General features: G+C 36.4%; 2 protein-coding genes across 2 annotated transcripts; one reads left to right on the plus strand and one right to left on the minus strand.

Moving 5' to 3' along the window:
* Positions 2,731–5,075, minus strand: LOC109132932. Its single transcript, XM_019245402.1, has 3 exons — positions 5,040–5,075; positions 3,476–3,706; positions 2,731–3,384 (listed from the first exon to the last, which is right to left on the minus strand). The coding sequence occupies exons 1-3, from the start codon at positions 5,073–5,075 to the stop codon at positions 2,731–2,733; spliced, it is 921 nt and encodes a 306-aa protein (XP_019100947.1).
* Positions 12,338–12,880, plus strand: LOC109132933 (uncharacterized mitochondrial protein AtMg00810-like). Its single transcript, XM_019245403.1, has one exon. It carries the CDS (start codon positions 12,338–12,340, stop codon positions 12,878–12,880), a length of 543 nt encoding a protein of 180 aa, XP_019100948.1.

A 14,620-nucleotide genomic window follows, 5' to 3' on the forward strand; every position in this document is an offset into this window, starting at 1 on the left:
TCCAAGAAAGGTACAGAAGCCACCAGTGGAGCGACTAGTGGATTTACAGCCGGCGTAATCGCTGTCGCTGTATACTTGCAGCTTGGAATTTGTATTTCTGTCAAACAAAATTCCCGTGGTTGTAGTGCCTTTTATATATCTGAGAATTCGCTTGAGGAGATTGAAGTCCAAGACAGATGGAGCATGCATCTTTTGACAGACGTAGTTAACAGCAAATTGCAGATCAAGTCTTGTTAGTGTGAGGTACTGCAGACGACCTGCCAAGCTTCTAAAGTATCTGGGATCAGCAAATTCAACATTTTGTTGTCGTGTTTTCTTGAGTTGTTGAGGGAGAGGTGTGGCAATAGGGGAACAAAATGACATAGCTGCTGCAGTAAGGAGGTCTTCAGCATATTTTCTTTAAGACAAGAACAGACCATTCTCATGATATTGGATTTGAATGCCAAGGAAATAGTAGAGTTTTCCAAGATCCTTCATTCTGAACTGCTTGCTTAACTCATCAAGCATATTTGAGAGTAACGCTGATGAATTTCCTGTAATTGCCATATCATCGACATAAAGCAGTAACATAATGATGTCTTTACCTTTGAAATAGACGAACAAGGAAGTGTTCCTTAGACTGCAAGTGAAGCCAAAATCAGGCAATAAGTTACTAAACTTGTCGAACCAGGCCCTTGGGAACTGTTTTAGGCTGTAGAGGGATTTATCTAAGAGGCACACATGATCGAGAAAGTCCTCGTTAACAAATCCGGCTAGCTGTTTCATGTATACTGTTTCGGTAAGATCTCCATGGAGAAATGCATTTTTTACATACATTTGCTTGATTTCCCAGTTCATGATAGCTGCAAAGTGGAGAACAGCTCTAACTGTTGCTATTCTGACCACTGGACTGTATGTCTCTAGATAATCGATGCCCTCTTCTTGCTTGAATCCTTGAACAATGAGTCTAGCTTTAAACTTATCCAGTGAGCCGTCTGCATTGAGCTTGACTCTGAAGACCCATTTTGAAATGCATATCTGGAGTTTGAGGGATGAGAGAGAAGGTGTTTGCTTCTTTATAGTTATCCATTGCTTCATTTATTGCTGCAGTCAAGTATGGATCCTTTAAAGATCTTGTTACTGTTTCAGGTTTAGGATATGATACATTGTGTGTAAGAAGAGCATATCGAGGATTCGGTTTTGAAATGCCTGATTTTGATCGTGTGGTCATGGGATGAGTTGAAGCTTCTGCAGGAGCATTGAGATCGACATTGCCACTGAGGTCATCATTTGTGTCTGAAGTATGCACATTTGAGATTGCTGATTGGGAGCTCTTGCCTATAGGAACAAGGTCAATGCTTGTCGTACACTCAGTACTCCCATCAACAACCTCAAGTGGCGATTCAAGCACTGTACTTGTTGGAGTAGAACTAGTGGCATCAGTAGTAGCAACCGCTGTAATGAGTGAAATTGCAGAAGCTGGAATTTCAGTAACAGTCTCAGAGTGATCACATATTTCAGAGGCATTTGAAAGTTTTCTGAGCCATGCACCATACAAAGGTGTAGGTGAGGACCGTTGGAGATAACTGTATGTGCTGGCGAAGGGAAGCAAGATAACATGATGACTGAGATAAACCCTCCTAGTTGGAGGATATAAACATCTATATCCTTTGTATTTCTCAGTATAGCCTAGAAAAACACACTTAAGAGACCTTGGATCGAACTTGTTTTGGGTATAGAGTGGGGAGGCAAGCACATCTGAAGGTTCTTAGAGCAGAGTATTCTGGAGTTTTACCAAAGAGAGCTTCATGAGGGCTTTTGTGATCTTTGAGAGCACTTGTTGGCAACAAATTACAATGGAAATTCGATGTGAAGAAAACTTCCACCCAAAAACTATGTGGAGTAGCACTTTGAAACATTAAGGTGACGCCATTTCAGCTAGCTGTCTATGCTTCCTTTCCGCTATCCCATTCTGTTGCGGAGTGTGAGGGCATGACATGAAATGTTGAATGCCAGCATTTTGCAGATGAGTAAGGAATCTGTTACTTATAAATTCTCCTCCTCCATCTGATTGAAAAATTCCAATTTTTGTTTGCAGCAAATTCTCAACAAGGAACTGATACTTGATGAAAATAGAACAGAAATCAGAGTTTTTCTTTAAAGGATAAAGCCAACAATAGATGGAATAGTTGTCAATAAATACTGCATAAAATCTGAATCCTTGAACAGAAGAAACAGGAGAAGGACCCCATAGATCACATTGCACTCTTTCTAGGGGTCTTGAAGCAAGAAAAGTAGAAGAACTAAATGGCAATCTTGAACTCTTCCCAAGCTGACATGATTCACACACATTGCTCGTACTTTTATTAACTTGAATTGCCTTATTTGCAGAGAGAAATTGAAGCACTTGTTGATTTGGATGTCCTAGTCTCTGATGCCACACCTCATCACTTGTCCTGATCTGTCTTATAGAGTACAACATATGATACTTCAGATCATCCAGCTTATAGAGACTGTTATTTTTCCTTCCCTTTGTCAGAAGTTTGTGCGTTGCCTTGTCCTTAATAATAACATCAACATCATCAAAAGTGACAGTACATGGATAATCTTTAGTTAACTTTGACACTGATAGTAGATTCTTTGCTATTTCAAGACATACCAACACGTCTTTAAGAGGAATTGTACTTGACGTTGTGGAAAGATTAGCGGAACCAACATGAGTGATTGGGAGGAAATTTCCATCACTTGCCATTACCATGTCAGTCCCATGGTATGGTTGAGTTTGTTGGAGGCGTTGAACGGAGCTAGTGATATGAGTCGTTGCATCTTAATCTGGTACCAACTGTTGTCCTCTATGACATCGGTGATGTGGAGAGCCGAGAAAGCTGCTGCATTGATTGCAGGTTGAGATGGTTGTTGATATTCTTCATCAAACCTGTACCAACACTCGAAAGCATTGTGTCCTCGTTTCCCACAGATTTGACAGAATGGCTTCTCACTTGTGCTGAAAGGTCGAGGTGAGCTTGCGGAGGATGAAAATTGTTTGTGAAAGCCACGACCTCTGGTGGAGTAACTGCCGCGTCCTCTGCCTCTGTTTCCACGTCCTCTGTGAGAGTAGTTAGACGACCTCGTAGTGTTGAAGGCCAAGTGTGGTGAGACATCAGCAGAAACAGAGTAACCTTGGAGTCTGTCATCATATCCGGTAAGACAAGATATCACATTGTCGTAGGTAGGTGCAGGCAATCGATCCATTGAGAACTCAATAACAGTGTTAATCGGCTCATACTCACGACCTAAGCTTCTTAAAGCTGCAAAGATCTTCTTTTTCTCACTAACCGGATCTCCTATAGAAGCTAGCTGATCACAAATATCCTTGATTCCTAAGGTAATCTGACATTCTTTTATCTAGTTTTTCAGCATTTTGCAGACGCCTTTGTAACTCAAATAGCCTAGAGGATGATGTCCGGTTAAAGTGAGAGATTAAGGTTTCCCATACCTCTTGAGCAGTTGCAGAACCGACCACCAATCGCAGAACGTTCTCAGTCATGGAGCCAAGCAGCCACGCCTTGACAACTTGGTCAGATCTGGACCAGCTCTCAAAATCTGGGTTGAGTACGTCTTCGGTTCTGCCATTATTGTTGTTGCGAATGAGAATCTTCTCAGCAGGTGGTTGGACAGCTCCATTGACAATGCCAAGAAGAGCTTGAGTGCGAAGAAAGGATTCAAACTGAGAAATTTCCAAATGATGTAATTTTGCTCGGTGAGTTTTATAGTAACACAATTTGAAATGTGAAGAGAGGGAGAAGAATAGGGTTACATGGTTTCGTCCATGGCTCTGATACCATGAAAGAAAGAAGATAAGAGAAGATATGAAAGATTGTTTCTTTGTTATTCAATCATTAAGAACCACATTACACTCTATGCTTTGCTTTTATATTGGTTACAAGAGTTTTAACCTAGAGCCTAGAGTCTTTCAATAATTGATGCTCTGGCATAGTGATGTTATGTGGCATCATTGTCATCGTATGATTCAAGTGAGGCAAACCGATTCTGTGTCGTTACTGCCGTACTAGTCCTTTATGTAAATCCTTTCTTTTTGTCTTAATCTGCAGGTAGCTGTTGAATCATTGTGGGCTTCGGAGTTATGTTGGGCCTTGGACCTAGAAGGCCTTTTTGCAGAGTTGTGTCGTTTTGAGCTTTGCTCTTTACAAAAATGACGTGTTGTAATGGAACTATTGATATTTTCTTGTAGATGTTAGCAAAAAAATTTGAAACTTTAACAAAGGCAGTGGAGGTTAAAGCGAAAAAGATGAGAAGGGAAGTGCTCCAATGGAGAAAGAGTGAGAAGGGAAGAGCTCCAATAGAGAAATAGTGATATATCATGGTTTTTACGGTTTGAACCATGATATAAGTGTGCTTTTAGAATCTTTGAATTTTCTTTTTAGGGTCTTTTTGAGTCTTTGTAGGACTAGGAACCATTTAGCACGGATGAGAGCATAATGGAGCATTTGAGAGATTTTTGGAGTAAATAAAGCAAAGGCGATCAAGCTGGAGTCGAGGCTCAATATTGGTATCGATCGACACCGGTGTCCATGAACGAAGAGGGGCGAGTTTCTTAAGTTTGATGTTTTACAAAACTGCCCCAAGTTCTCCTTTATTGCAATATTAGTCCCTATCATGTATTAGAGATATTTAATCATCTTTTAGATTTTAGAAACACGAGATGCTTTATTTTGCTGCCACCTTTGAGAGAGAGATCTTGAGAGCTTCGGAGAGACAAGTTTGAACTCATCTGTAGAAAGAAGATTTCAAACTCCTTTATTATTCTTTTGATTTCTTATGCAATTTATTCAGATTATGATTTGGGTTCCTACAATGATGTCTTAGTCATTCTCTTGTTAGGTTTAGGGATTCTCATTAGGGATTGAAATTTTTTTAAAAATACGTATTTTTCTATGTATAAGGTCTTGCAGCAAGGTATCTAGCAATGTGCGTCAATTATACCTAGACTTGCTTAAGAATCTCAGCTACTACACTATTTTGTGTAGTTATTTTCACACCAACGAGAATTCTAGCTTTAGATCATTATTCATCATTGTCGCAAAAAATCTTTTGATTGTGACCACCTTTTTGTCTTTTGATTTCTTCGACGAAGATCTTTTGATTAACCGTGGTCTCATATGTGTCAAGTTGCTTTCTACCATTTGTCACAAAGCTTTCATGAAATTTATATTGATCTACTTTAATTATCCCTTTGTAGCATTGGGGAATGTCCTTATTTATTATATTTTAAACTTTGGGATATTTTAAACTATGTTATCCTTGTATTTGGTTTGATTTAGATAATTGATATCAAATGTTTGTAAAAAAAAACAAAAAAAACATCACAGTCTATTTAATGTTGGAAACATTTAAACACATACTCCCTCCGATTTTTATTAGTTATCGTTATAGAGTTGAAATTTTGTGTCATAATACTTATCGTTTTATATTTCTAATGCAAATGTTTGGTCAATATTTCAATTTTATCTAATTGTTTTAATGTTTTGACCAATAAAAATATTAGAAAATATATATTGAAAAAATAAAACAATAAAATTATTGGTTTTCTAAATTTGTGTGAAACAACCTTAAACGACAACTAATAAAAAAATAGAGGGAGTACAAGATTTATATATTTAATTATACTAAAGAACCACTTTATAAGTGTTTGTATTAATATTGGGTACATCGAACCGTTTTTTATTAATAAAAATCATAAAACATACAAGACACAAGAAAAAAACTGTTGACTAGAAGAACAAGTAGCTAGTAAGGGAAAATAGTTTTGATGATGTCAATAGAAATAGATAAAAAAAGAATTATTGTCATAGCCGTCGGGGTAATTATAGCCTTGCTAGGTTTATGTTATTTAAGTTGGAATCTATGATGGATTAAAAGTAATCGGATTTTTTTCTTCTTTAATCATTTAGTTCTCATATAAATAAATTATTATTCTTGAACAATATTCTATTTTATATACAAGATGATAAAAATATGTAGAAAAAATATATGTATAAATTAAAGCTACACATGATTTGAATACATTGTTACAATGCAATATAACATATGTTTTCACCATTAAATCACTGATTTTGGTGTATTTTTTATTTATTTTAATTAGATTCATATATATATATTAAATTCTCTAAGATACATATATAAATTACTTTTCTTTTGGTAGAATATATAAATTACTTTTTTTATCATTATAAGTCTTGAGGAAATTCTTTGACAATTGTTACAATCTATTTAATATTAGATATACTTAAACATATGTTGTGCCTAAATTAGTTTATGGCATACATATATCATGATCTATTTAATATTAGATATATTAGACATACATCTTATGATCTGATTAATATCAAAGTTAAGATCAAATTTGATTATAAAATACCACTTTTTCTGCTATGAGTACTTCCAACATTTGGATAATAATAAGATCATCATAACACACACAAAATACATAAAGAATTGTTAGTGAGAACAAGAACAAGTAACAGAAAATGGCTTTCGTGGTACCGGTGTTTTATGGGATAGGCACCACTGGCGCGTTGATTGTTTTAGGCTTGGCGGCTGTTATAGGCTTGGTGGCTGTTGCCATATGGTTTCTCGGTAACAAGCGTACTTAAATCTTATAACAAAGTCGTAATACCTAATTGATGATGTGTTCAGTGTAATCAACAAAGTACTTAAGTTTGGTTCAATTTTGTTGTTGATTTGAAATTTAACTCTTTAATTATAATATATTGGAACTATTAATATTATATTTGTGAGATACTATTAGAGTATCTCAACTAATGTGGATGTTCTGATAACGAGAATTTGTATTTCTTTGAATAAGACATATTACAAAGTATAAGCGATAAACATATGTATTGACAAAAGGGTCTCAACGCCACACAATTTTGTGATGGTTTTGTTTAGAGACAAAAAATTTGGTATTTGGTGTCTTTGTGAAAATGACTCGATCGAGTAGGAGTGCATTTCATATGATATCTACAAGAACGTTGTGAATCGCCAGTTTTTTAAGCTGAGTCAGCTGACAGTCAGGTACTGTAAAATCAAGAAAGATTTCGTAAGGCATCAAGATACATAAACGAAAAACAATAGAAAGTTTTCCAAAGTTGTTGTTCGAAACATATGTCATCATCATGTGATGAATATATATTAGACATAGTCAAGCTTTATTTAAAATTTAAATACCATTTTACTAAGGATACAATACCTCACATAATATAATAAGATCATGAACATATAAACTAGTACTACACAAGACACAAAAAAATGGTTGATGAAAAGAACAAATTAAGCAAAAAGGAATATTGCTATTGCGTTAGCGATAGGCATCGCTGGGTGGGTGATGATAACCTTGGTGGCCTTTGTGGTATTGTACCTCCTCAAAAAGCTATGATGTGTCTGCATTTTATAGGGTTTTAGTTATAGTTTTTACATTTGTTTTGAGTCTTATGTTAGGTCCAAGTGTGTTTTTAGATTCTTTTTAGTCTTTTGTGAGTCTGTACAGGTTCTAAACTACTTTGAAAGGAAACTGAGTGTTTTGGGAATGAAAACGGGCATTTGGAGCCAATTTGGTGAAGACTGATTGGACTAGCAAGCAGATGGAGCAAACGCTGAAAAGCATCCGAGATCGGCTGATCCGCATTCGGGATTGACCAGTCCCATACCCAACTCAAGTTTTCCTTTTTGGTTTTAACCCGACTTTTAAGGTTTTATTTTGATATTTAAGTTAGAGGCTCGGCCTCACATAAGCTTTATTTTCTGAGACTATTCTGTATTGAGAGCTGGGGGAGAAGATCTCTAATCCTATTTTCACTTTAGAGAAGATTTCTAAATCCTATTTTCTATTCTTTTGCAATTCAATTATGTTATCTTCATCATTGATTTGCTGTTTCTGTTTCTCTATGGCTGAGTAGTTTCATTGTTGGGATTAGGGTTTCAGAAAGGGTTTTTATGATTTATTGATGCTAGATTTGTTAGATTATGGATTGATCTTATTGTTCTTCATCTATTGTTGTTCTTAATGCATAAGCTAGATTGATTATAAACTCTTAGGGTTGAGAGTCCTCCTCTCTAGGATTTAGGCAAAGCTCTCTTAAAACAACGTTTATTCAATAATCAATGATTTTCCCTTTCTTTACAACTCTCGACTCCTTAAATACTAAAACTAAAACATAAAACCCTAAACCTAATAGAAGAGACACGGCAACAAAACACATCTTCAAAGCCCAAATTAATAATAACCCATAAAGAAATAAAGCCTAATAATAAAACTCATTTGATACTAATATACTCTACATCAGTTCTCCCCTTGTTGGAGAAAATTCGCCCTCGAATCTGAACCATGGTCTTGAACGGATGCTTCTTCTTTTTTTTTTTCTCCGTCTTTTCCATTGATAATACTGGAACTCAACGAATATGACTTTATAATAACAAGCCACAACACAATTGTTGTGAAAACCATGAGGTTTAACCATGTGCCTACGGTTATGAATAAAAATCCTTATTGGGCCTCGCTTAGTTTCACACGTAATTATGAAACATAGTTTTCCCTCTTATGATTGCCCACGTTGAGATTTAAACTCACTATGTCACCATGGATTTGGCCGAAAGCTTCCTCAGAAAATATGACTTCTACCGTTGACACATCTTCTTCATAGCAAATATCATTGACGGGTACGCCGATTTGATCTGCTAACACGACGTTTGTTGGATAAGCTTGAGGTTAACTTGAGGAATAAGTTAATTACTTAACCGAGCGATAGTTAAGGAAGATAAGATCAAATATGTTTAGGAGATATCTAAGCATAGAAGGATTCCTATTAGGATTTGGTTTTGGTTTTGGTGTTATATAAATAAAGATACTTTGATGAGAGAATTATGTAAGAGTTTGAGAGAGAGATTGAGAGGCTTTGTTTTGAGTGAGTTTCAAAGCTAATAAAAGAAGTGCTTTTATAAATCTTAATCTTGATATACAAACTCTAGATTTGGTATCAGAGCTACTCAGGTTCGTTTCTTTGATAATCAAAAACCTTGCTATGAATCGTTCGAAGAAGAAGATATGAGTGAATTAGCTGTAACTGCTAACAAGACGAAGGAAGGAGGTTCTTTGTCTCTGCAATGTCCGATGCTACACAGCTCAAACTATACTGTTTGGGCATGAAGATGACAGTGGTGCTGCGAGTAAATAAAGTCTGGAAAAAAGTTGATCCGGGACTAGAAGATATCGAGAAGAATGATCTTGCCAAGGCCCTGCTATTCCAATCCATACCATAGGCACTCCTTTTACAAGTTGGAAATCATGAGAAATCCAAAGCAGTCTGGGATGCTATTAGGTCAAGAAACCTTGGTGCAGATCGAGTTAAAGAAGCTCGACTATAGACGTTAATGGCTGAGTTTGATAGATTGAGGATGAAGGATACTGATACGATAGACGATTTTGTAGGTAAGCTCTCTGAAATATCCAGTAAGTCGACGTCTTTGGGAGAAACAATCGAAGAAACAAAGATTGTTAAGAAATTTCTCAAGAGTCTACCTAGAGCAAAATACATACATATAATTGCAGCTCTTGAACAGTTTCTTGACCTCAACACTACAACATTTGAAGACATAGTTAGGAGGTTAAAAACCTATGAAAAACGAATTAAAGAGGAAGACGATTCACAAGATGGTCAGGGCAAGCTTTTGTTTGCAAATACAAACACAAACGCTCCAGTAGAAGGTCAAGGGAAGCTGCAAGATTCCTATGATGGAGGCAGAGGTAGAGGATCTGCTCGTGGACGAGGAAGGGGTCGCAGAAGGTTTAACAATGGGAGATTTGGATATCAGTCAAGAGAGTATGGCTTTCAACTGAGGGATAAGTCTAAGATAACATCTTTTAGGTGTGACAAGTTAGGACATTATGCCTCTGAGTGTCCGGATAGACTACTTAAACTAATCAAACTACAAGAACTGCAAGAGAAGGAAGAAGAAGACACTCACGAAGCAGAATCACTCTTAATGCATGAAGTGGTGTACATTAATGAGAAGAATGTGAAGCCAAAGGAGCTTGATGCGTGTTTGGACAAAGTTTGGTATCTTGATAACGGGGCCAGTAATCACATGACAGGAAACATAGCATGGTTCCGCACAATCTACACAAGGATCACAGGAAAGGTTCGTTTTGGTGATGACTCGCTTATGGATATAAAAGGTAAAGGTTCTATTTTGTTTATAACCAAGAATGGAGAACAAAAGATACTAGCAGAGGTTTATTACATTCCAGACCTCAAGAGCAATATCATAAGCCTCGGTCAAGCAACTGAATCCGGTTGTGATGTTCGAATGAGAGAAGATTTCCTAACCTTGCACGACCGAGAAGGAAACTTACTAGTAAAAGCTATTCGATCAAGGAACAGGCTGTACAAAGTGGACTTGGAGGTGGAAAACACAAAATGTCTGCAGGTTGCAGGTTTAAATGAGTCAAGCAAGTGGCATGCTCGACTTGGACATGTGAACTTTGAAACGATTCAGAAGATGGTTACAAAGAAAATGGTTATCGGAATATCTAGTGCCTCTAAAAGGGGAGAACCGTGTGCATCATGTTTGTTTGGTAAACAAGCACGACAAACTTTTCCCCAAAGGACTTCTTATCGAGCAAAACAAGCGCTAGAGCTTGTTCACGGAGATCTTTGTGGACCTATTTCACCAACTACAGCTGCACAAAGGAGGTATATATTTGTGTTAATTTATGATATTTCTTGTTATATGTGGACTATTCTTCTCAAGGAGAAAAGCGAGGTGTTTGAAAAATTCAAGAGATTTAAAGTTTCAGTCGAACATGAAACTGGAAACACCATCAAAACACTTCGAACAGACAGAGGAGGGGAGTTCACATCTCAAGAATTTCAACTATTTTGTGAAAAAGAAGGAATCACTAGACAGCTTACTGCACCTTACACGCCTCAAAAGAATGGAGTAGTAGAGAGAAGGAACATGACATTGTTAGGAATGACTCAAAGTCTTCTAAAACACATGAACATGCCAAATACTTATGGGGAGAGGCGGTAAGGCATGCAACTTATCTTATTAACAGAGTGGGGACAAGAGTGTTAGAAGATAGTACACGTATGAAGCTTTTAAAAAGAAAAAGCCGAATGTAGAACATCTTCGTGTGTTTGGTTGCATTTGTTACGCAAAGACTGAGACTCCACATCTTAAAAAGTTAGATGACAGATCAAATCTGCTGGTTAATCTTGGTACAAAACCCGGTTCTAAAGCCTATAGGCTTCTTGATCCTACTAGTCGAAAGATCATTGTTAGTAGGGATGTTGTTTTTGTCAAAGACCAAAGCTGGAAGTGGAGAAATTTAGAAGAATCATCTAAGGATTCCAGGATGTTTACTCTCAATTTTGAAGTTTTTGGGAACAATGGAATCAGAGATGAAGAAGTGATTGCAGAAACAGGATACCATAGAAGAAGAAGAGTCTTGTGTTGATGAAATAGAATCAGTTTCGGGTGAAAGACAAGCAAAACCGATACAAGACCCACCTGTGTTGAGAAGGTCAGAACGACAAACCAATAAACCAAGTTACTTGCAGGGTTATGTTTTACTTGCAGAACTTGAGGGAGAACAGTTACTGATTGCTATTGATGGGGAGCCTGCATGTTTTGAAGAGGCAATAGAGATGAAGTCTTGAGAGATGCATGTCAAGAAGAGATTGTATCGATTAACAAGAACAAAACTTGGAGTCTGGTGGACCTTCCATTAGGATGTAAACCTATTGGTTTAAAATGGGTATTTAAAGTGAAACGAAACTCGGATAACAGCATCAATAAGTACAAAGCGAGGCTAGTGGCGAAAGGCTATGTACAGAGGCATGGGATTGATTTTGATGAGGTGTTTGCACCTGTTGCTAGGATAGAAACAATACGTTTTATTATTGCACTTGCAGCTACAAGTGGTTGGGAGATACATCATCTGGATGTTAAGACTGCATTTCTTCATGGTGAATTAAGAGAAGATGTATATGTTACACAACCTGAGGGTTTTGTTGTTCATGGAAAGGAAGAGAAAGTCTACAAACTGCATAGCCCTTTATGGATTAAAACAAGCACCTAGGGCATGAAACACTAAACTGAATCAAATTCTTCTGGAATTGAAATTTGAAAAAAATGTTCTAAGGAACCCTATTTATATAGGAAGCAAGAACAGGGGCATCTCCTCATCATAGTCGTTTATGTGGACGACTTGCTAGTCACGGGTTCTAGCATAAAGTTAATACTTGACTTCAAGAAGAGAATGACAAGTAAATTTGAAATGAGCGACTTAGGAAAACTTACATACTATCTTGGTATTGAGGTATTGCAAGAGAAAGATGGGATCATGTTACGACAAGAAAGTTATGTTAAGAAGATTCTTGCTGAGACAGGGATGAGTGAATGCAATTATGTTCTTGTTCCTAGGGAGTTTGGCTTAGAGCTTTGTAAAGCAAAGCATGAACAATCGATTGATGAGAAGCGTTATCGAAGAACCATCGGATGTCTTAGATACCTGCTCCATACTCGGCCAGATTTATCATACCCTGTTGGTGTTCTTAGCAGGTATCTGCAGGAGCCTAGAGAGTCACATGGAGTTGCGTTAAAACAAGTTTTGAGGTATCTTCGAGGGACGACTTCACACGGTTTTTATTTCAAGCGAGGAAACAAAACTGGTCTTGTGGGTTTCAGTGATAGCAGTCTTAGTGTGGATTTAGACAATGGAAGAAGTACTGCTGGTCATATCTTTTATTTCAATGAATGTCCGATAACATGGTGTTTTCAGAAACAACAAGTAGTAGCTCTTTCTTTTTGTGAGGCATAATTCATGGCTGCCACTGAGGCAGCTAAACATGTGATATGGTTGCAGGACCTGATTGCAAAGATTAATGGGACCGAGAGTGAATCAGTGACAATTCGAGTAGATAACAAATCTGCAATTGCTCTCACAAAAAACCCTGTCTTCCACGGAAAAAGCAAAAGCGCTTGAGAAGAACAGGTTCAAGGAAATGAGAGTTCACATAGGTGTGCAAGAAGTCTTGAAGAAGAGTTTCAAGGTTAGAAAAACACTTAGAAAAACTGAAATAATATTCCGTATGTGCCTTTCGTCAAAGAAAGAAGCCGAACAGTGATCCTCGGTGTTTTTTGTGTGTGTGGTTCGATGAGTCTGAACATTTTAATATCGTTGTTGGAGTTTCGTAAAAAAATTATAAGAACATAAATAAGGGAACCAAAATATGATTTAAAAATAATTAATGTAAGAGAACATGAAATGAAGTCAAATTATGTTCTTCCTCTCAAGTCATGTTCTTCCAATCGATCCGAATAGCCAGCCAAGTGATATATATGGCTATTAAAAAAATCGACTGATGATGATATGTACTTTAACATGTCTAGATGACTAGTAAAATAGATAACAAAATAGTTAACTGATTACATCGTTTAAATAGTTAACTAAAATATATTTTTATCTAGCATACCAATTCGTTGGATCAAAAGTAACAAACCCATATCAAAATGCATCTTTATATTTGAAGTTGTTATAAAGGAAAATGAAACACAAAGAATAAAAAAATAAAAGACCAGAGAAAGAAAAAAAAAACTGAAAATAGCTAGACCTGCAAATGAGAATTCTTAGAGTAGCTGTTCGGGCCATCTCCGCCACTCATAGGAAGTGAGTTAAGAACAATCTCCACTTTCTCCATTTTAATTTTGTTTTTACTTTCTATACTTTGGGTGTGTCTGTCTATATATATAGGCCATGCATGCACTTAATTAACACCTAGTGCTTATTATTATAGTCACTATATAAACAATAATTGAACTACAATAATATGCGTATAAAAAAAACAAGAAAATAAGAATATTATTAATATTAGTTATAGACTATAGTTTATAGCTAGGCAGAATCTTCACTGGAGTGGATCAATTCATAGCTTGGGAGCAAATTATAAATATATATGGTTCTACTTTAAACCAATGAAATTTACAAAGTATTTTCATATTCAATGAACGGGAAAAATGTCATTAAAATCCTCAAATTTATATTTTCATTGATTTAAAACCTGAACTCTGCTTTTGGAGGAAAAAACACCAATTAAATGGGGTTAATTATCTGTTAATGAGATACGTTAATAGCAAAACGACACTGTTTATAACACTCTAAAACTTTCAAATTGAGAAAACGATTCTCAATTTCTCCAATTCACAAATCCTAATCGATCTAACCCTAATCAAACATGATATCTTCGATGACGAGAAGATTCCAGATCTCTTTTTGTTATACACCAGAAGAACGGTCGACCAGGATTCTCTTCAGTTCTCGATGTAAAAATCGTTACACCGGCTCCACAAACACACTTCAATGTCACTCCACGATCAAACGAAACTACCACCAATGTCTTTGAGCTGTAACTCATCTCGTCAACTCGAAAAAGAAGAGAGAAATCGAAGAAGAAAAGAAAAATTAAAGAAGTAAAGATAAAATGATATCGATTAGGGTTTGTGAATTGGGGAAATTGAGAAACAATAACTTAATTTGGGGGTTTTAGGGTGTTATAAACAA

The sequence above is a fragment of the Camelina sativa genome, chromosome 5 (assembly GCF_000633955.1).
Source record: "Camelina sativa cultivar DH55 chromosome 5, Cs, whole genome shotgun sequence".
Classification (NCBI taxonomy): Eukaryota; Viridiplantae; Streptophyta; class Magnoliopsida; order Brassicales; family Brassicaceae; genus Camelina; species Camelina sativa.